Consider the following 22,182-nt stretch of genomic DNA (forward strand, 5'->3'; position numbering starts at 1 on the left):
TTCATGAAACTTTCACCCGTGTTTTCTGTAATAAACGAAATTACATTGAAATTAATTAACTTTAATGTAGCTTAGATGAATATATATCAATTTTTATAAGATAACACTCGGGGAAAAAAATAAAACAAAGTGCCGGCTCTCCTTTCTCCATTTTCTTTTTTCTGGGCACTGTCATATATGATAAATATACCTAGCCTGCAGGAAAAAACATTGAGGTAAGTAACGTTGTGCGATAAATGTGTAGCATAAAGGACGTGCGTGAAGAGTGGACAGTCTGCATGGAAGATGGCATATCATTATCATATTCACATTTACTAATATTTCGTATTCATCAGAGTACTGTAAAGTGAGGAGTTGGTCAAGTGCATGCTGGTCTCAGTACTCCTGCAGTCCAAACCCCAACAAACCATTTTGCAATAACCATAGCCAGTAGAATTCAAAATTCAAGCATTATAATAACCAAACTTTGAAGATTAAAAAATTCACCTATCAGAAGCAATCCAAGCTTCTTCTTCTTCTTCGTCTCCTTCTCCATTCTTCTGCCAACTGTTTAATTCACACTCTCTGTCTCTCTAATGGGTAATTTGCCCATTCACCTTGAGATCTTCACTCCACTGGACATAACGTACCTCTCACTTTCTAGCCCTCTGATCCTCTCTTCTATTCTCCGCACATAAATCATACACTTCGTCTCTTTATAGCTGTAAATTCCTCTCACTGGGTTTCTGCTTAAGGCCACTGAGCTCGCCAAGGTGAATTTATGGAGCCTCATCCATACACATACTGCTGCGATAAACTTCAAATACCACAGCTTTTTTCGCAATCTGATCTATCTCTTTACAAGCTCTGAATTTCCAAGCTCTCTCTCTCTCTCTCTCTCTCTCTCTCTCTCTGTGTTTACCGACTCAAAACCCTTCAGCTACGTTATAGCTTTCTTCACTGACTGGCCTCTTACAACTTTCAATGGCATCGACGGCTCCCTCCGATGATCAGAAGCTGAGAAAACCAATTACGATTCAACGGATGCCGTTCATGCTTAAAGATTACCTCAGGGATGATCTCCTCAACTCCTGTTCGTCCAGCGGTTTCAAATCGTTTCCACGCCGACAATGCTGCATCACCGTCCGTTTCCTCCTGGGGGTCGATTTCAAAGAGAACAAGAAACAACGACTTCTCCGTCGAAACCGTTCTAAGGTGGCCGCTTCCACCACAATGTCCGCCCTGCAAAGAGCTTCGAAGGCAGTGATCAGCGCCTTTAAGAAGCAACTTCCGCTTCAGTTCCTTAAGTCTCCGTCCCCGTCCCCTTCCCCGCCCGTACAAAACATTGGTAGAAAAGAAACAGTGCCCATACGCCTCTGGCGGAAGCTCTTCTTCAGACAGAGCTTCCGGAGGAAAGTCATGGACAAGGGAGAGGGCAGTACCAGACGGTGGAGATTGTTTCGTGAGATGCACAACGAAAAAGATAAAAAATCCGATCAGGACACGCATGATTCATCCACCACTAGAGTCGGACGGAGGGTTCAGTCCAGCGGTAACAAGTGGGCCGAAACTCGGAGCGAATTCACTAGTTCGGAAACCAGACGGTCTTCCAGCGGCAAATCCGAGAGTTCAAGCGAAAACGACGTCGTGGATGGTAAATCCGATTTTCTTGAGAATAAGGACAGCAATAACGTCTGCGAAACAGTCGGTGAGTATTCTATCTCAGGAGCGACGGCCACCACTTACTCCGGAGATAACGCGAAGGTTAGAGTTTTTTTATTTTAGTTTTTGAACGGAAGGTTAGAGTTTTTTTATTATAATATATTTTAAATTGAAATGATATTTACAGATAATTTTGTACTCTTTAAATGTGTCACTCACGCACAGTTTTTAAAAGATTAATAACCTGTATTATTTTAGTTTAGTCTAATTTTAAATTGTATCTATCATTCGAATAATTAATTCTTAAAACACTAAAATTAATCCAATTCAAAATTTTTTCACACGTAATACGCACAATTTTTTTAATTTAATATCTATTTACACGTGAGATTCATCATTTTTCAACTTTACAGAAATATATCTAAACTAATATTAACATCTAAACATATCTAAACTCATTTTAGATGAGTCTCATAAAACTTATTCTACCATTTCAACTTACTTATATTTATAAAAAATTTAATTCATCTCAACTCAACTCAATTCAACGTTTAAACAGAATCTAAATCTTATATCTACATAAAAAAATTATTTTTTAATAATAAATTTTTTTTTTGGAGAAACTTGCAGCTCATGTATATTTACTCCTACTATATAATATATATATATATATATATATATATATATACACATTTAGATATTTTTTAATTTAAAAATATTAGTATGCATATTGGTGGGAGAATATTGATTAGATTCTTGCTGGGGCCGAGGTTGCTTTCAAATTTTGTTAGCAGATTAATAGGTCTACGGCTTACTTCTCACTTTCCTCTGTCGGCAACATAATGGAGTGGTTTGGTTTTATTACATGGATAAGGAAATTGGGGAGGGAGCTCTTTTTGGTGGTTTCGTCTGAGTCTCTCTCTCTCTCTCTCTCTCTCTCTCTCTCTCTGGTTATCAACATTGTACGTAGTAGGATGTCTAGATCTTGTCCTAATGCAGATCAATATTTGTAACATATTTAAGAGGTTGTCTTGATTAAACTAATTGACGTCAGGAGTGGCCCAACGAAGAGAAGGAACAATTCAGTCCAGTGTCCGTTCTGGAGTTTCCATTTGAAGTTGACGAACACACCGTTGATGTATATCCTGCCTGTATAGAAGGTATCTATTAATTTCTTTCTAAATTTGATAATTGAAGTGATTTTTTTTTTTTTTTAATTTTAGTTTTATCCGTCCCCTACCAATTAAATACTAAAACGGTACACATCCTCCAGACAATCACATGCCAAAAAACTGAGCTATTTGAGAGGAAAAATGGATATAGGATCCATATAATATGTGTTTCTGACAGAAATGTGAAATGTGGACAGGGTCGATGCAAATTAAGCTTATGCACAAAATCCGACGGTTCGAGTGTCTCGTTCAAACAGAACCAGTGAACTTAGAAAAACGTATTGCGCTTTCTGAGCCGAACCATGAAGCTCCTTATAAATCACTAGAGCAACCTTGCTCATTGCCCACCCTGCAGGACAACGACATGTTGGAAGACCACAAGGAAGATCATGAGCAAACAGAAGAAAACGCTGAAGATCAATTATTTCACCTCATCGACACAAAGCGCTCCCCAAATGGTGTTATAATCAAGGCAGATCACGATCCGTTGTTGGATTTCTTTAGGGAGAGAAGTGAAGAAAACCATGGAAGCTGTGCGAGCACAAGAAGATCAGGGAAATGTAATGAATTTGAGCATGAGTACTACTTATTGTCGAAGGTGGCTGCAGAAGATTGGCTGATCAGTGGGAACCGACGAGAAATGGTATTGGGATGGGAGGTGAAAGATGGGAGAAAAGTGTATCTCAGGGACATGGAGAAGGGTTGGAAGTGGAGGACATTGGTTGAAGAAAAAGAAGTTGCATTGGACACTGAGGTTGAGGTTTGGACTTGCTTGCTTAACGAGCTAGTACTCGACCTCTTTTCCTCGTAAATAAATGCTTTCGGATCACTTCTCTCAGTGTTATTTTGATCCCGTGGAGAAAAACGGTGAACATTTCCATATCAATAGGGTATAAAGAAAGAAAAAATCTATTCATCATTTTAATTTTTATCTTCTCATTATCTCATGATATGATATTAGATGATAAGTTTACAAATAAAATATAATAAATAGTCTCTAATCATCTAATGCCACATGATAAGAGGGTGATTAGAATTGGAAAATACTCACGAGTTGTGATCATGCTTTAGGTTTTCTTTCACTTCCTTTCCAACTCTTACATGTTGCTTACACAGTTCAAAGATCGATCATTTTTATTTGGATAGAAAGCAGCCAATGTAGGTGTGCACACATTGTACACACTACATGGCTGCTTCTCATCATTTTGTTTTGTTTTTTTTTTTTTTTTTTTTTTTTTGTGTGCAAAATGCAGATGGCTTCTCATCTCTCTCCATTGTCTCTCTCATCAACTCTGTCTCTCATCTCTCTCTCATCAGTGAACGTAGACGGCTTCTCATCTCTCTCTCTCCATCGTCTCTCTCATCAACTCTCTCTCATCTCGCTCTCTCTCATAAGCTCTCTCTCATCTCTCTCTAATTTCAAATTTAAGATATGTGTGATTTAGATGATGCTCCATAATATGTGTAAAAATGATTGCTCTCAATAGTGACTACTCCCAATAATATTTCTTTACATTAAATAAATGAAGAGAAATTTTGGCTACCAATAGCGCTGTGGACACGGATTGGTGATTAAGCCGGGCCAATCTAGAAGCCCAACTTACTTTTGAATCTCCAATTGGGCTACCAAAGTGGGACCAATTAGTAATCACCGATATAGACTTATGAGGCCGACAACTCTGTCTTGACTCTTAAAACCTCGTATGCCAAACTGGGAGCCCACTTCCGCCATCCGTCCGAGTGAACAATGTTGTTGTTTATAGCACTAACAAATAAAAATGACATTCACCTGATCAATACGAAAAAGATATTTGCAGATATTTTTACGCATTCTAAAAAAAATAGATAAATTTAAAACTAATATGATTTTTTTTTTTAATGATAACCCACTTTTGTTAACATTGAATATAGGTTGAGAAAATCAGTAATAAACACGTGGTGGCGCACACAGAGAATTAAACCAAGTGGGTGATCTCGCTTACCACGAGATATTGGTGTCAATATATATCGTGGCCTTTTTTCTCCCATTACTTACCTTGCACGTGCACTTCTACTCTTTAGAAAAAGATCAAAATAAAACAAATTAATATGATATCTACTTCGGATCATGGAAGATGTTTATCCTAAAGTTGTTCATAATTTCAAAACATAAAGAAATTTCTTATGTAAATGTTTATGAATAATTCTATATTGGTAACACACTCAAAATCGGTGTAACATCATTAATATGATGTTGATTGCATGAATTCTACGTCCGAGATTTTAGGGGTAACAACTAATAAGGTTCAATGTTCGCAACGGATATTGTATTTTTCTTGTCTAACTCTTTTTTTTTTTTTTTTTTGAATTTTTTCGAGTAAATATATTATTTTATTATATATAAGGCATACAATTCACGTCACTTTAATTGTAAAATTTGATTTATAAAATTTAAAATTTATCTTCTAAATCAAATTATATCATAACTTAATAATATAATTTTCATATAACAAACATCATTAAAATACACAAATCGCACCAATGGAGGAGTGGAAAACTTGCCATTATCCATCATAACAGCATGTCCTCAAGTCGCTTGTAGACAGTTTCTTTCTCCTAGTAGTAGTATTTTTATCTCGTGGTATATTGCTTCGTTTAAATCGCGGCTTCCTTACTCTTAAGCGGCAAAGCCGGCTGCTAATTTCCAAAGACCTCTGTGTGTGTGTGTCTCTCTCTCTCTCTCTCTCTCTCTCTCTCTCATAATTTTTTTTTTCCATAAAAAATGCCATGCAACGCTGATACATGCACTTCTGCTTGGTATATTTAATCGGAGTTTGCTTGAATCAACGTTACTTTATTTTCTGTTTGCAGTGGAAACAATTCGAAAGTCAAACTCTAGGAGGAAAAAAAAATGAAGATCGAGGACCAAACTAGGTCCCTTTTTGGGATTTCCCTCTCCGATCGGCCAATATGGTTGCAATTCCGCATTTGCTCTTCTGGATTCTTCTTTGGCTACCTAGTTAATGGCATTTGCGAGGTTTGTCCATGCTAAGTTGACTTTTTTCTTTTTTTACTCTTCCTCTATGAAAAAACTTTCTTGATGGTTTTGTGAGGACTTGCGATTGTTCTGGGTTTAATTTTGATGGAAATTTTCTGATTTGATGGTTGGTCGCTTCTCAGGATGTGTGTTTGATCTTGCATGTGTTAGGAATTTTGGGTACCCTCTGTTTCGTTGCTAAGAATGTGTGGGACAAAAAAACAAAATGCGTTTTCACGTTATTTCGGATTTTGGAAGATAATAATCTATCTATCTGAGGGGTGATTCCCTGATTTGGGATTGTAAATTATGGGGATTTTACACTCCAAAGTCTCAATACGCTTCTCTTTTCCTACGTTTTCTATGCAACCAAACATAGACGTAAGGCTTTTGCAGTTTAGCCTTCCGCATAATTTCTCAAATTCATTTTGTGCTACAAATTTTGTGAAAGGGGTCTTCAGAGCTATCTTGTACCATTCCATTTGAGTAATCGTTATTTCTATGTTATTGTGCTACTGTTTAATTGGAGTATATCTTTTTCTTGTCTGGGCACTAATATGTTATTTTGGGTGATACCAGGAATTCGTGTATAATCGGCTCCAGTTCAAGTTATCTGGCATTGCTACCATTGCGAATTTAACTTTTATGCATGACTTCGATTTATTCATTGTGTCAATTACCTAGTTTCTTGGTTTCCAGCTATGGTTGGTATTTCACCTTTGTGCAAGGATTTGTCTACCTAATACTCATATATTTACAAGGATTCACCACCAAGAAAATGGTGAAACCTTGGAGGACATACGTGAAACTCTCAGTTGCTCTTATGGGTTCTCATGGATTAACAAATGGGTCTTTGGCATTTCTTAACTACCCATCACAGATCATGTTCAAGTCAACAAAGGTAAAAGTGAAGGAATCTGTAGTTTCAAGTTTTACATTTTGCATGCTGAACAGTGCCAAAATTTGTTGTAATTTTGGCTTATGCACCCGGTATGATTCAATTTGTTTTTGAACTTTTTTTTTTTTGGTGATTTTTACAATATCAAATAGCATTCCACCGAACCATTAAGGTATATACTTGGATATGTATATTACCAAGTCCAAGTTTCCATCCCTTTTTCTAACATATATTTTATGATTGTGTAAGAATTCAGGTCCTGCCAGTCATGGTAATGGGTGCTTTCATTCCTGGCTTGAGAAGGAAATACCTAGTTCATGAATACATCTCTGCAATGCTTCTAGTAATTGGTCTGATTCTTTTCACCTTAGCAGATGCTCACACATCTTCTAATTTTAGCATTATTGGTGTTGAAATGATAATGGGTGCTCTAATCGTGGATGCCTTTCTTGGAAATTTACAAGAAGCAATTTTTACCATGAATCCCGATACCACACAGATGACTAATAGGCCTTTGGGTTTATGAATGCATACGTACATATAATTCCTAAAAAATCATTATCTATCTTTTTTTGGTTCAAATTATAAGTTTGTGTTTATTATTCTACTGATCGGCAGATATGTTATTTTGCTCAACAGTTGTCGTGTTGCCTTTCTTGGCTCCACCTATGATCCTAACAGGAGAGCTGGTTAAGGCTTGGAATTCTTGTTCAAAAGTAAGGAAGATGCGAACCTCGTATATTACTTCTTCACTTTCTAATTGCATTTTACCGCTATGAATGCTTTTGGATTCTTAAGTCACATAACAACGTGCCCACTATGGCCACTTAAAAAATTTATTAAGTATGTCAATGAATTAGTAGTAGTCCATTTCATTAGTTTAGTTGATGCTGAATAGAACTTCACGGCTCTAAATCAAGAGGGGCATTTTGGAGTTTTAGCCTCGTTTGTTTTCACAATTTCTCTTAATTTATCTCATCTAATCATTATAACTTTATCAAGTTTTCACATAAAATAAAATAAATAATTCAACTTTTTCAAATCACAAAATAAAAATAATATTAAAAATATACATTCTAACAATATTTTATTTAATTTTTAACTTTAATTTCAACTCATCTCATCTACGAAAACAAACGAGACCTTAAGGTTATGAATTCATTAGGCATTTATATAATCATAACATCGGAAATTGGTTAGACAATTGGAATTTGATATTTCATTGTTACCCCCCTTATATTCTTCTATGTTGTTCATCATTTACTGTCCTAATAATTTTCCTTTTGCTTCCTCTTTTTTGGATTGTTTGTATAATTTTTTGTGAATGAATTGCATCATCCTTACGTGTATGGCGTGTTAGTGTTTGAAGCCATGGCCACATTTATAGGGCAAGTGTCTGTTTTGTCTCTCATTGCTGTCTTTGGAGCTGCCACAACTGCTATGGCAAATACATATTTGTCCTTCGATCTGTGTTTTGCTCTATCGATTATGTTATTTTTTAACATTATAATGAAAACCTCATAAAACTGGTGGGGAATTCCACTATAACGAAATCACTTAAAACATCATATCAGGCAAGTATCTATTTTATCTCCAATTGCCATCTCTAGGACTGCCACCGCTGCCTTGGTAAATATATATGTGTCCTCCAAACTGCATTTTGGTATATCGATTATGTTACTGATTAATGTTATAATGAAAGTCACTTAAAACTAACTGAGAATTCCATTATATCTTTGACACAGAATTCGAGTTACGCTATTGTGTTTCTAATGGCATTTGATAGAGTAAATATGTTTTTATATGATCTGTATTGAGGGCATTTCTCCCTTAACTACCTTACATTAAAATATTATCAGTGAGGAGTGTTTGTTCAATACTTTATGTTTCAAATGATGTGGGACATTCAATGAAAACTACACAAGGATCATGGAAATGCCCTCTACTATAGATCTTAGGATGTTATAACAACACATTTCATGGAATTAACTATTGTGGTTTTGATTGATGTTGGCATGTAGGTAATTACTACTAGAAAGGTTGTCACTCTATTGTTGTCATACTTGATATTTACGAAGCAAATAACCAAACAGCATGGGACAAGACTATTGCTCATAGCCATGAGAATCGTTATGTACATGTTGCCCAATTACAAACTTACAGGTCGAAGTGCAACGAGATCCGCCGTCGTGAAGCAGAGAAAACAGTCCATCAAAGTAGACAATAGCCTGCTAGAAAATGAAGGAAGTGTGGAGGAAGAGAAAAGGCCGTTAGTCTGAACATATATGCATATTATTTTTTCATTTTGCTAATTGAAGTCCCGATAGAAAGAGCATATAGTAGAATGATATTATCCATTTTACTAGGAAATTGGATGATTTAATAGATGGAGTTTGTGGAATCATGTTTTCTTAAACAACATGGAAGAAATCTTCAAAACAATGGCTCGTGACACCAGCCAGAATGAAGGGATTTGTTCCTAAGAATCGCAAATCAACCTTGTTTGAACATTGTGCATTATTTCTTAGGCTGCTTCTTGTTTTCATAATTAAATCAAATGATTTGTCTTTTCGACAACTCTCGTTTTCATATACTTCAACGAAACATTTTTGCATCAAATTAGTTTTACCAACCAAAAAAGTTGGAATCTTTATCAAAAGCTTATCAACTTTTCAATATCCTTCAACCTTAAAGTCTCGTTTGTTTTTGCAACTCTTCTTAATTCATTTCATCTAATCATTACAACTTTATCAAATTCTCACATAAAATAAAATAAACAATTCAATTTTTTCAAATATCAAAACAATAATAATATTAAAAAAATATATTCTAAAAATATTTTATTCAACTTTTAACTTTAATCTCAATTCATTTTATCTGCGAAAATAAACGAGACCTAAATCTTAAGGCAATCTGGGATTTATCTGGTCATAACTCAACCTTTAAACTATGAAAAATTCATCTCATCAGCCACTATTTACTACCTCACACCCCATATCATATGAAAAACATTCTCACATCTTATAAAAAAAACTATAAATTTGAGATGTAAAAATAAATAGTAACAAATGCATAATATTCTTCTAAAGCTATATATATTCCTCCATTTCTCAAAATTGGGTTAAAACTCCTAGTTGGAGGCCGCACTTCAATGCCTTTCAAGATGCAGGCCCACATTAATTGTTGGGTATTTGTGGTGGCCCCTTAAGTGATGGGCATCCACAATTTTCATCTAAAACAATTCCAGCAGCATGTGGCCCATGTGGACTAATCTATGCTAAACTCCCATGACTATCCAATCTGACGGCTCCAATTGAAAGTTTGTTCCCCACCTGATCCAACGGCTCCAATCCCTCATTCCAGAAAAATTAATGAAGATTTGTAAAAAAAAAAAAAAAAAAAAAAGAAAGTCTCTTTCCTTTCAAGCTCAGTGAAGCAGGAAGCAGAAAGCAGAAATTTTTGAAAGGAACCCTAAGAATCAATCATTCCTCTTATCACTTCTAGAGCTTTTGGAAGAACCCCATTGAAAATCATGAATGGAACGAAACGCTTCGGTGCATTCGACTCGAGCCCCGACGCGAACGAGACGGCCGTGAGTATCCGTTCTTTCCTCTCCCTCCCTTCCTTCCTCTTCTCTCTTTCCTTACTTCGAACATCCCTCATTTGGATTACTAGAATAGAAATAAACTAAAGCTTTGAATCTATTTGTTTATTTGGGGTTGGAGAATATATAAATTTCTGTTCAGGTGACTTTGGCACGATAATTTCGATCAAGTTTGAACCTGTTTAATAAATAGTAAGTATTCGAGCAATATAAAACGTGAAGTTTTCATTTTTTTTTTTTATTGTTTTAGCTACCTTGTAGAAGGCTTCATTTTTAGAATACGAATTAAAGCTGGGGAAAATACCCAAGAAAAATCTATATTCTTATCATTCTTTGTATAATCGGGTTTATGTCTAGTTCTGGTAGCTTCTGAAGTGTAATACTTTTTTTATTAGTAAAATTTAGGCTCAAATGTACAATATTAACCCCAATTCTCTACCTTGATGTTTGTTTGAGCAAGACTCGGAAAACGAGGGAAGTGAAGGGACTTGAAAAGTAAAACTATACTACAGTACAATTTAGGTGATTCGTCCCAATTAATCTGGTTGTTGAGAAAGTAGTTCGTACTTGCTAAATGGAATATAAATTTTAAAAGCCCTTTTAGTGATGCGAACCCCTCCTATGAGAAAGAAAGGAGCCTGTTGATAATTTTTTTTTTATACGTAATAAATTTTTTTTTATCAACAACTGCTCTGGCTTGAGTGTTCGTCGAGGCTTTTATTTTGTAATAGCACATGTGGCAAATGAGCTATGTTAGTGGGTGTTGGTGGAGAGCTTAATGGAATCTACACCTTTCAGCCCCAATGCATGAACAACCTGGCATCACTTGCCATGCATTTCCACATCATACTGTTTTCATGAGCTCTTGAAGATATTGTAGGTGTTAAAGAAGAGGAGAAAGCAAAATTGAAATGGCTTCCAGAAATGGGGTTTTTTTAGTGTTCAATTGTTAGAATCCTCCAGTCACTTTCAAAATGAATACACAATCTGTTGGAGCTTAAAAAAATACTGGTGGTTTTTTCTTTATAGAGAAGACAAAGGACTGCTCATGGCTGGGGGTGAGACTTTATTTTCATTTTTTTTTTTAAATTTAATGTGATGTTTTGTGTTTGTTTGTGTCCTTTATATGCGTGTATGCGCCCAGTTGTCTTTTAGATTGTTTTTTAACGTCACTGACTATTTGGAGGCTGAATGGTATCTTTGTGTCAAATGTGATGCAGTTCAGGAATAAAAGAGTAATGGCAGGATCTACCTTTGATGTACCCAGGGCTGAATCGTATCAGCGGTTGGCGGCAACAGCTCCGTTGGATATGCAACGGGCTATCTCATCTTGGCAGCATGTGAGAGCTCTCAATACCCAGTTTGCAAGGTCCAATATTCTTCCATCCATCTTCTTTTCTTTCTCCCCATTTTGACAGTGGCATTTATCATGTAGCCTGTGGCTATTCTCGAAATCTACAACGTAATTTTACATCATCGTGACTTGATATTTTTCATATCTATTTGGTTCAAATACTTCCATGTTCTATTGGTTTTCTGCATAAGTAGTTGCATTTCCTATTGTTAGTATTTGGACCTTTGTTGTTCTTGATCTTATGGTCCTGCAGAATTGACTCTAATATTCCCTACTACAATCCCTGGAATTTTATTTTATTTTTATTTTTTTAATTTTGAATAGTTGGGTGCAAGAACAAATGAAGAACCACCCGGATGAACTTTGGGAAGATGGTGTTCGGGACTACCTAACTCATGCCTCAAACATTATGGTAATTCTAAACAAATTTTACTTTATTCAGAAGGTTTTTTTTGGTGTATTTTTTTCGTTGCAGTCCGTATGTGTACGCAAGTATGGATATTTATATATAAGATGAGATTTTAGTAACAAGTACAAAGGATGAATCCCAATACACAGGCAGTATATAAGATATCCACCTAACTAGCAAAGGGAAAAGGTGTTAGACATTCATGGAAAGTAGAATTATAAGACTCTATACTATTGTGGGCCATTATCCTACAATGTCGCCGAGTATTAGGAAAGGAGGACTTGAGCTTCAAGACCATTTTGGACCTCTTTGATGGTTGAAGATGACAAAATCCCAAAAGCTAAATTGGACAGATTATGTTGATTATTTACTGGATTTACTTTATGTTAATATATGAATGCAACTATATATTCTTTACTGGATTTACATCTGCATATTAGGCATCGACATCGAGTGATGGAAACTCTGGGCATTTGCCCTATACTAAGTCTGGTTGTTTTACTCAAACCTGACGATGATGTTATTCTCCATGGAGCATGGTGCATTTTAGTATTGGGGGTTGGTGAGCATTTTCAGTTTTGGATATGATACTTGCAAACTTAGAAAAGATACTTCTTTTCAATCTCCCTTTTCAGGACAAGTTCAGTGATGTTGTCAAGTGGCTCAAAGCTAACACAGCGAAAGGAAATAGCTTGTTCACTGTAGAATCTCAAAATAGTGAGAATAAAGTAGTGTTTGATACCAACAATGGGGACATAAAGTTATCTCAAGAGAAAACTGGGTTTATTCCATCAGGCACCACTACAAGCTTTGCAACATCATGGAGTTCTGGAGTATTCTCAAGTAGTCAAACCTCTGGGTTTACTTCAGTGAGCACAACAGTGCCTGTCTCAAGTTCCCTGAGCTCTGGAGTATTTTCAAACGGTCAAACTCCTGGATCTACTTCCACAGGCACGGCTACAAACTTTGCAAATTCATTTAGTTCGAAAACATTTCCAAACAGTCAAGCCCATGGATCTAATCCAGCAGGCACAACCGCAACCTTTGCAACTTCATCGAGTTCTCAAGTATTTTCAAACAGTCAAACCCCTGGGTTTACACCAGCTGGTACAACTGCAGGCTTTTTGAATTCATGGAGCTCTGGAGGATTCCCAAACATTCAAAAGCCTGTTTCATTTGGTGGTAATATTTTCTTTGATTTTAACAGAATTTCTTTTAGGATCTCTAACAGAAGTGACATGTATATTATTAGCATTATGATGCTTAAGTTAAAGATGGTGCTTGCAATATTTCCACTTTTTAGTTGAATCTGAACCCATCAAAAAATCTATACTCTAGTTGAATGGTAAATGTATATTTTGTTACAAGTTCTATAAGAGAAAGTGATGCTAAAGTGGACTCAAAAGGTACACATTGAGAATTATGCCAAACCTTTAATATGGTATATACCTAAGGTTCACAGGGTAAGGGTATGTGGTCATTAAAATTAGGATGTATTCTATTGAAAAGCTTAAAGCTTAAAATACAGACTGACTTTGCTAATTATTTCCATCTACCATACTATTTTTAATAGAGTTGTATGAGTTACTTTGATATATTTTTACTTTCAGGGAATCAAAGTCCAGTCACCGTTGCTCAAAGTCCCATTCCAACTAACCGTGATGCTTCAGATGATGTGGATGGCGGTGAGACAATGAAATTTTTAGTCTGTTTTTCTTATTAATTTAAGTTTAAAGTCCTTGCATCCATATCCAACAAATATTGTCCAATATGTTGTGTTTCAACTAAAATAGATTAGGTTTCTAAAACTACCATCCTTTATTTGAACTCAATTGAAGTAAGTGAACATGGGTTTGACCTTTTAAATAAAGTAAATGATAAGTTTGGAAAGCTATTGATGGACAATATTTTGGGACATCTGTCTCCTTTGCTGATATGCAAATGAACATTCCTCTTTTTTATAGAAAATGAATTGGAGCAGCCTAGCAGTCCATCTGTTAAAAAGTCTGAAGAGAAGGGTATAGTTGTAGTTCATGAAGTCAAGTGCAAGCTTTATGTGAAGGTATTCAGTTCTGAAAGCTTTTTCTGATAGGTAAAAACACAAGTCACACGCCCACATGGGATTGGCTGGTAACATCACCTCCATCTCTCACTTACCCAGAAGGCAATGCCATTTGATCTAAAGACGATTGGCTTCAATTGTGGAAAGTTGTATGATATCATCTTATGAAGACAGCATCCATAGATTTCTTTGTTTTGCTATTAATTAATGCTGCTCACCTATATTTTCTGTTCATTTAAATCGTCCAGTCAAGTGATCCAGCAGATAAAGATGCATGGAAAGATAAAGGCATGGGGAAGCTTTCCATTAAATGCAAAGAGGGTATCGACAAGGGTACAAAAGAATCTAAACCAACGATTGTTGTTAGAAATGATGTATGTTTACTTACTTTTATTTGCTTTAAATATTAGATTTGGTTTACTTATAAAAAAAAAAAAAATTAGATTTGGTGTGAAAATTTATCTGGAAAAAGGATTTATTTGCCTCATTTTGTTTTAACGATTTTTGGAGTGTTGGGTTTGAGAGGTAGATGAGTGAAATGGCAAACATTTATGTTTCATGGCTTGTGAAAAAGCAAGGCACACAAGCTACAGATTAATTGAAATGTAATTATGAGACGGTAGCAGGGGTTGCTGCTGCCTGCTGATCATAAAGTTGCATTTTTGTTATACAAGATTTCTTTCAGCAATATTCAATGAGCACGTCTTTTTGGTGCTGTTTGGTGTTCTGGTTGTTAAAATTGCATAATAATTTATTGCAACCTGCTTAGATTTTTCCAGAAACAACTTTCTAACATGGCTATCAGCTCATCTCCTCATCTTTTCCATCATTTGACCCTTCTTTTGTCTCCCTTGTAATTTGTTGCTATCAGTATTGTTTTATAGTTGTTTTTAAAAGCACATGCATAATGTTGTTGTGGTGGTTGATTCAGCATAGTGTACTTTAAACCATTGTTAAATAAACCTTCTGTAACCTCAACTGTTTGCAGGTTGGGAGACTACTGCTTAATGCGCTGATATATCCTGGCATCAAGACAAATTTACAGAAGAACTCCCTTGTTGCAATATTCCATACTTCGGTAAGAACATTATAACAATGCATATTTACATTTTTCAATTACATTTTTAGTTTGTTTGTTTGTGGTTTTCATACATTAGTGGTACCAGAAAGCAGCCTAATAGAGCTTAGGATCAAATACTGAACTTTAGTGAACCGCATTTTTTCCACTGAAAGGAAGTGGATATAAAACACTTTAGGCAGGCATGTGGTTCCAAGGATAGTGACCAAAAGTAGTTGGGAGCTCTTGCCTATCTCCTGGTTGTTTCCTATTTGATTACATTATTTCTTTCATTATAGAGCTTAAGATCAAATATTTTTATTGGGACCTTCACTTTTATTTGGTTAAGTTGACCTATCCTTTTTAAATATTACTCAAAGAAAATCATAATCTTTAAATTTTGATATATCTTTCGTGGATAATCAAATAAATTCATCTTTTGCCATTCTCTCTTCAAAATACTTTTCTTTTCTTTTTTTTGTTGGCGGGGAACCACCCCACGGCAAAGCCCTTAGGACTCACCCATGGAATCTAAACCCACAGGGAGACTAGCAAACAACCCACCGCCATGGCCTCCTACTTGAATAGCAGTTTGATCCCTAGGAGAATCAAACCTATGACATGGGGCTTATGCACGCAAGTTCACCCTTACCACTTGGGCTACCCACGGGTGGGTATTCTCTCTTCAAAATACTCCAAATATAGTGATATATTTTATTATTTCAACGCTAGTAACATGTATATAAATTTATTTTCTGATTTTATATAAATTTATGTGCATGCTTATAATGCATAGGCATGCAGAAACCCATACTCTTGCCTTGAAGAATTTTTTAGTCCTGCAACGGAACCTGCTTTATTTGAAGTTAGTTTGTATTTCTGAAATTCGTGGATGTGTTATCAAATAATGACCTAGCTGTAACAGATGATTGGTATCAGTTATGCCGTAGTTTTTTTTCCCGAGCGGAAGTTGTCCTTGAAGTTATTGTGTGGTAACCTATATCGTGCATAGTGACATGTTTGGTTTCTCTTGATTTTTGTAGGGTGATGGTGGTGATGGAAATAATGATAGCAACAACAATAATGTTGTGGCACGTACCTTCTTAATTAGGACAAAAACAGAGGAAGATCGAAATAAGCTGGCCACAGCCATTCAAGACTATGCTCCAGCATCCTGAAAATAACTATAAGCAACGGCTTATTGTATTACATCGAGCTTCAACATTGTAATGATGTTGCAGGTGACACTCTTTTTTCCCCACAATCTCCTTTTATAGATTTTCATCCAATTACTTGTGTTGGGGCTCCATGACCCCGCAGGGGTTTTTTTTTTTTTTTTTTTTTCCTGATTAGTCTAAAAAATAAATGTATCTAGTCGGAGGCCACTGTACTGTACCAGAAGAGGAATGATAGTGATTATGTTTTTGCTGCGAAATTGGAATATGATCTCTTTGTGCCCCATATATTATCCTTTTGGGGATTGTGTAAATAATAACATCATTCTTGTCCACTCATTTTTCTGTTTGAGTAAATCCATCTGGTTTGCTGTTGTGCAATGTCATCCATGGCTTTTTCTTTCAAGATTGAGAGATGGTGATTGCTAATAGACTTTAACTGATAATAATAACCAATAGTCCTTTTGCTCTCGCATTGCACTTGTTTAAATGTAATAATATCATCCATGGCCTTTTGTTCTTAAAGAAGTTTAGCAGCGATTTAAGGTAACTGGAGAGTGAGGCTACAAGCCTGCAAGTATTTTTCTTTTTAATTAAATACTCTTTTTACTTGTTGGAACCACCGCGTGATGGGATTAACCACGAAATTATGAATAATTTTATATACAATTGTAAAATATGTAAACGTCGTGTAATTGCTTTGAAAAAGAATAGAGTTCATTATTAAAAAATTAATTTTTTTCATGAAAGTCTTATATTTTATTCTTTTTTTCAAAACGATTACGCAGTAATTACATAATTCACGATTGTAAATATCTTTTCTCTAAAATTATTACATAACCTTTTCGTCTTATGGTGTGTTTGGATAGTGAGAGTACTTGAGATACTCTCACTACTATTCTTTACTTTATTATTATTTTTCACCTATTTTTTTACTATTTATTACTTTTTACCTACTTTTTACTACTATTTAATATTTTATTATTACTTTTTCATTATTTTTTCACTACTATTTACAAATATTCTCAACACTTCTCAGATATTCTCACTACCTAAACGAAGCTTTAGTTTGTTACTCTAAATTATTTCTTGTTTTCTACAAGTGACTTGAAGCTTTTATTTTTGTTCCTAGCAGTCGCTTTGATTGCATTTGGTTTTTTTTTTTAATATGTAATAATATTTCAGGTGTTCTATCTAAACCCCTCAATTTTTAGTTTTGATAAATTGAACTCCACGTGATATTTGATTGTCTTTAACAACTCTTTTCTTCATGCCATGTGTAAAGCTGAGGTTCATGGCCAGATGGAGTACGGATTGCTGACATGGTATTTATTAAGAGTTTGACCAAATAGAGAGAACATAATAGCAATGAAGAAGAAGAAAGAAGAAGACGACGATGACGATGAGGTTGATACTATCATAATCCAATGAAGTACAACTGAATTGTATGAAGCGTCCTTAGGTCACAAAGGTAGGAAATAAATGAATGCCCAGATGAATTCAGTAGCTTTTACTTATATATATTAATAGGCATCCTTATTAAATAGTCTTAGGATTATAAATACTAGAATCAGGATTTACACACTATTACATAAGAATATTTGCTCATAAATGAGAAAACTGAAGAAAATTTCAATCCCAAGTCCCATTCTTATTAGACAACTACTCCGTCTCTGTCAAATACTGTCATGAGAGAGTGTGCATTGAGATGTCTCCATCACATTCAACGCTCATACCTCAAATGCATGGTTCAGTTGATGGGAAACCAGTAAACCATGTAGGATTTTAGGGCGCCGCTGCCTGCTGATCTTCTCAAGGGAAATGAATGCTAAACACATCCTACCCGACCGATATATATATATATATTTTTTATTTTAAATGGTTAAATAAGTAATTATTAGTAAATTAATATATTTTTTAAAAAATATTTACAAATGCAGTGATCGGTTCATGCATTGTCCTTAATGCGATGGCGTTTCTGGCAGTTTCGGCCATCCTCATTAACTATTATTAAGGTAGGGTAGTTCCCTTTCCTCAGTCATTACTCATGCATTGACTGCTATTCTGGGGAAAACCTCATTAATTTGGAGCCGGTATCAGGCTCGTCATTATGAGATTTTTCAGAACTGCCAAACCAGGAGGATAGGTACTCCTCCAAACAACCTTTTTTTTTAAATAAAAAATAAAAGATTGTAATATCCTTTCCCACCAAACACTCCTAGACCTAACTCCTTGTTTCATTTATCTTTTATCTTTTGGGTTCTGAGAAAATAAGGTTTTATTTACTTTTACATCAAATGTTACGTGTTTGTGTTTTTGTTTTTGTTTTTGTTTCTGTTTCTGTTTCTAAAGAGCATCGAAGTTGAGATATTTGTAGGAGTTTGTCGGGGTCTCATATACCAAGAAGTGTTACAAATCGATGAGAGAAATCCCATGCAAAAACAAAATAACTTGTCCTTGTTTATCACACGAGCTTGCCCGTAAAGAGAGATATCCCACTCCAATTAAATATCTAAATCCTTTGTTTTATGTTTATGCCTCTTCCAACTCGTGCTTTCAACCCTAATTTTAATGTCATGTAGTTGCCTCTTGCACTGGTTTGTATGGTGAGAATATTTGAGAAGTGTTGAAAATATTTATAAATAATAATAAAAAATATTAAATAATAATAAAAAATATATAAAAAATAATAAATATTAAAAAAATAGATAAAAAATAATAATAAAATAAAAAATAATAATAAGAATATTTGAGATAGTCTCACTTGTCAATAATTCAATTTTTTTTTTGTTCTCATTTTCATAAAAAGAATATAACTCTAAACTTATCAATCAATCAATCAATCAAAGGCACCCTCCTTAGTTAAATAAAGAAAAAAAACACTAAAATTTGGTAGAGAAGTATTTTAATTCAGAGTAGTAATAAAACGCTATATAATTATATTTTAAATTAAGAGTATTGTGATAAAATGATATTATTTTTATAAGTTATTTTATAAAAATATTTTTAATTTAAAATATAATTATAAATAATTATAAAATATTTGTACTTGTATCGTTTTATTTAATAAATATCTTTAAAATATATTTTACATAATAATAATTATTATTATTTTATTTTTTACCAAAATTTGTGGTAGTTTCGTAAATAATGTAATAGTCAATTTCAATCTGACAAGACAGGACTAAAAAAGCAATGTCAATTATTGGGGGAGAATCTAAGCTCATCCTCTTGAAATGAAATAAAAAGCCCAATTTCCAAATGCCTCGAGTGACTGACGACGTCCTTCGGCTACTTTTCCCGTGCTTGTCACCAACTGCATGTATTCCACGTCGACACCTTTACTAAACTCTCCGTCGAAACGTACGTTTCCCGGTGATTGCCCGTTACTGATTAAAATTATAATTACTTAAGTGACCTTGAGTGATAATTTAAAAATTAAAAAAAAAATATTATTTTTTAAGAGAAATACTTTTATCACATTGATATTTTATAAAAATAAATTTATAAATTAATATGACTTCACATTATATATCAAATTGTTAAATTATTTTTATTATAAACTAAAATCAATGTATTATACGAAATCATGCTAATTTATAAATTTATTTTTTTAAAATTTAAAAAGTACAATTTTAATTATTCAATCAAAAAAATAATGAAATAGGACAATAAATTTTTTTTTTGTAATGTCAACAACAAGTTTCTTAATTAGATAGTTAAAGATACTCATTTAACATCTTTTTAAAAAAAATGAAATGTTTATGAAATTATGGCGGAAGTAATCACTTTTATTAGAAAAAGCCAATTTTATATGAGAACATATGACAACCTCGTATTATTTTATAAAAACTATATTTACAAAGTAGATAACGTATATATTAAAAGGCATAATCTGATTTCAAAAAAATTAAATTTAAATATTACAAATAAAATATTATTATTTATATGATATAAACGGTATGCTTTATCTACCAATTTGATAATAGAATAACTATATATTTTATAATCAATATCTATAAGTTGACAAAAAATATTAAAATTTAATAAATTGAACATGTCATCTAGTCATGCAAAATATAAATAATAAATTTTTGTTAACGATCTAATAAAAAAAAAAGGAAATGTCAAATTTATATATATACGGAATCATCTTTCGGCAAAAGGCAACAATAGGAATAGGAATTGTGTAAAAGGCTACAAGCAGAGGCCCCTCTGTTTCATAAAGCAAGTGGGCCCCTAATTCTTTTTAATTACATTTTTAGATGGAAAAAAAAATCTCTATATCTCATTTGTTTTTGTAGATGGTAAATTGAGATTAAAAATTAAATAAAATATTATTAAAATATATTTTTTAATATTATATTTTTTTGGATATAAAAAAATTTAATTATTTTTTTTATTTTATATACAAATTTAAAATATTATAATAATTAAATGGAATGAAGATAAATTAAAAATAATTACCTTATCTAATTTTATGACCAAAATTTCCTGAGCGAGCGAGGGGAGCCCCTTGAGCCGATCACGGGACACCAGCCAAGCCACACGGCTTCGCAGCCTCTCGATAAATCCAATACCCTATGATTTACCAGGTTTGCCCTTTGACTGCAGTTCTCACTTCCCGGAACTCATAAGTCATAACGCCCCCAATCTAAACAAATGCCCTTCGAACTTCATATTAACAACAGAACTGCCATCAATTATATTCTTTATTTAACCAAAAATCTATTATAATTATAATCATTTTAATTTTGAGTTTATTTATTCTGAAGACAGTGTGTAGACCGTAGAGTACATTATTTATATTATTAAAATAGTAAATTTTAATTTATAAAATTTAAAATTTTAAATTCATATTTTAAATTAATTTATATCATATAAATATTTTATTAAATATGTTCTATACATCTATTTTAGAATATAATTTATTTTTTAAATTTTTTTATTACTTAATATAAAAGTGTTGAAATATTTATGATAAAGTGTTAGCTCTCAGTTACTATTCCACCAAACAAATGATACTCTTTTCTACGCTAAACTTTGGAACGCGAGCTAATTATCAATGTATCTAATATAGAAATCTAATGGATTTTTATTAATTTCGCATTATTATGATACAAGTGGCCAATAATGTCACGAGTCCACGTTTTTTGTTTGGGCTAATTATAGATTACAAAACGAGTAATATTAAATATAGTTTTAGAGTATATAAATTTTGTATATTCTATTTAAAAGTAAAATAAAGTTTACCGTTAAAAAAATAATAAATTTCAAATTTACCTATTTATTCAAAAAGAATGCGCAATAATTACATATATTGAGATTACAAATGCCATTTCGTTTATAGAATAACATTCAATATCATTAAAATGACATCAAAGAACCATGCTTATAATACTCTTCTTCGCTTTTAACTCAAGCGGCGTGCCTTCAAATAATATAAAAATGTATGACATTAGGTCCTAGGGTGGCATTTTTGTCTCCCCAAGTGACTCAAACCCAACAAACTAAAAGCCAAAACAACTTACCAAAAACAACAACAAAAGAGAAGATAAAAAAGATAGTGTTGGGTACTTGATTCATTGTCGTAGCTCCAAAAGCACCTCACGTGATTTTCCTTTTGCAATGATCCAATTGTAAACAAAAACAACACTTTAAATGAATGACCATTGATTTTTATTTTTTAGGTCGTGCTACCGGTACCGATAAATGGTACCGATAGCTGGACGGATAAATGTAATTTTTTTTTTTTTTTTACTCTTTTTCTTTACATATATTTTAAACATTTTTA

The 22,182-nt window shown here is 33.6% G+C and overlaps 3 protein-coding genes across 7 annotated transcripts; all 3 read left to right on the forward strand.

Moving 5' to 3' along the window:
- Positions 1 to 405: 405 nt before the first annotated feature.
- On the forward strand, positions 406 to 3,716 carry LOC121237563. The gene is made up of 3 exons (XM_041134357.1): positions 406 to 1,743; positions 2,696 to 2,801; positions 3,011 to 3,716. The coding sequence occupies exons 1-3, from the start codon at positions 964 to 966 to the stop codon at positions 3,622 to 3,624; spliced, it is 1,500 nt and encodes a 499-aa protein (XP_040990291.1). The 5' UTR covers positions 406 to 963; the 3' UTR covers positions 3,625 to 3,716.
- A 1,720-nt stretch (positions 3,717 to 5,436) lies between these two features.
- On the forward strand, positions 5,437 to 9,128 carry LOC121236681 (UDP-galactose/UDP-glucose transporter 2-like). Its single transcript, XM_041133114.1, has 7 exons — positions 5,437 to 5,829; positions 6,409 to 6,437; positions 6,529 to 6,730; positions 6,984 to 7,245; positions 7,346 to 7,504; positions 8,088 to 8,170; positions 8,749 to 9,128. Exons 1-7 carry the CDS (start codon positions 5,704 to 5,706, stop codon positions 9,004 to 9,006), a joined length of 1,119 nt encoding a protein of 372 aa, XP_040989048.1. The 5' UTR covers positions 5,437 to 5,703; the 3' UTR covers positions 9,007 to 9,128.
- A 1,012-nt stretch (positions 9,129 to 10,140) lies between these two features.
- Positions 10,141 to 16,769, forward strand: LOC121237572. Of its 5 annotated transcripts, none has more exons than XM_041134375.1 (10): positions 10,142 to 10,319; positions 11,552 to 11,700; positions 12,010 to 12,097; positions 12,730 to 13,045; positions 13,124 to 13,276; positions 13,705 to 13,779; positions 14,059 to 14,156; positions 14,405 to 14,530; positions 15,145 to 15,234; positions 16,257 to 16,769. In XM_041134375.1, the coding sequence occupies exons 1-10, from the start codon at positions 10,260 to 10,262 to the stop codon at positions 16,389 to 16,391; spliced, it is 1,290 nt and encodes a 429-aa protein (XP_040990309.1). In that variant the 5' UTR covers positions 10,142 to 10,259; the 3' UTR covers positions 16,392 to 16,769. The 5 variants fall into 5 exon arrangements, with proteins under 5 accessions (XP_040990308.1, XP_040990309.1, XP_040990307.1 ...); XM_041134377.1 differs by adding an exon at positions 11,212 to 11,389 and having other exon boundaries at positions 10,185 to 10,319; positions 12,730 to 13,276; XM_041134376.1 differs by adding an exon at positions 10,453 to 10,523 and having other exon boundaries at positions 10,187 to 10,319; positions 12,730 to 13,276.
- The last annotated feature ends 5,413 nt before the right edge of the window (positions 16,770 to 22,182 follow it).

The sequence above is a fragment of the Juglans microcarpa x Juglans regia genome, chromosome 6S (genome assembly GCF_004785595.1).
Source record: "Juglans microcarpa x Juglans regia isolate MS1-56 chromosome 6S, Jm3101_v1.0, whole genome shotgun sequence".
NCBI lineage: Eukaryota > Viridiplantae > Streptophyta > Magnoliopsida > Fagales > Juglandaceae > Juglans > Juglans microcarpa x Juglans regia.

What these genes read in the sequence shown, in the direction of transcription:
- LOC121237563 (XM_041134357.1), top strand. Translation starts at nt 964, where the DNA reads ATGGCATCGACGGCTCCCTCCGATGATCAGAAGCTGAGAAAACCAATT. An exon ending in ACTCCGGAGATAACGCGAAG is followed by an intron (nt 1,744 to 2,695) that starts GTTAGAGTTTTT and finishes AATTGACGTCAG; the next exon opens with GAGTGGCCCAACGAAGAGAA. An exon ending in ATATCCTGCCTGTATAGAAG is followed by an intron (nt 2,802 to 3,010) that starts GTATCTATTAAT and finishes AAATGTGGACAG; the next exon opens with GGTCGATGCAAATTAAGCTT.
- LOC121236681 (XM_041133114.1), top strand. Translation starts at nt 5,704, where the DNA reads ATGAAGATCGAGGACCAAACTAGGTCCCTTTTTGGGATTTCCCTCTCC. An exon ending in TATAATCGGCTCCAGTTCAA is followed by an intron (nt 6,438 to 6,528) that starts GTTATCTGGCAT and finishes CTTGGTTTCCAG; the next exon opens with CTATGGTTGGTATTTCACCT. An exon ending in TAATTGCATTTTACCGCTAT is followed by an intron (nt 7,505 to 8,087) that starts GAATGCTTTTGG and finishes ATGGCGTGTTAG; the next exon opens with TGTTTGAAGCCATGGCCACA.
- LOC121237572 (XM_041134373.1), top strand. Translation starts at nt 10,260, where the DNA reads ATGAATGGAACGAAACGCTTCGGTGCATTCGACTCGAGCCCCGACGCG. An exon ending in CTCATGCCTCAAACATTATG is followed by an intron (nt 12,098 to 12,729) that starts GTAATTCTAAAC and finishes CTCCCTTTTCAG; the next exon opens with GACAAGTTCAGTGATGTTGT. An exon ending in AAAGCCTGTTTCATTTGGTG is followed by an intron (nt 13,277 to 13,704) that starts GTAATATTTTCT and finishes TTTTACTTTCAG; the next exon opens with GGAATCAAAGTCCAGTCACC.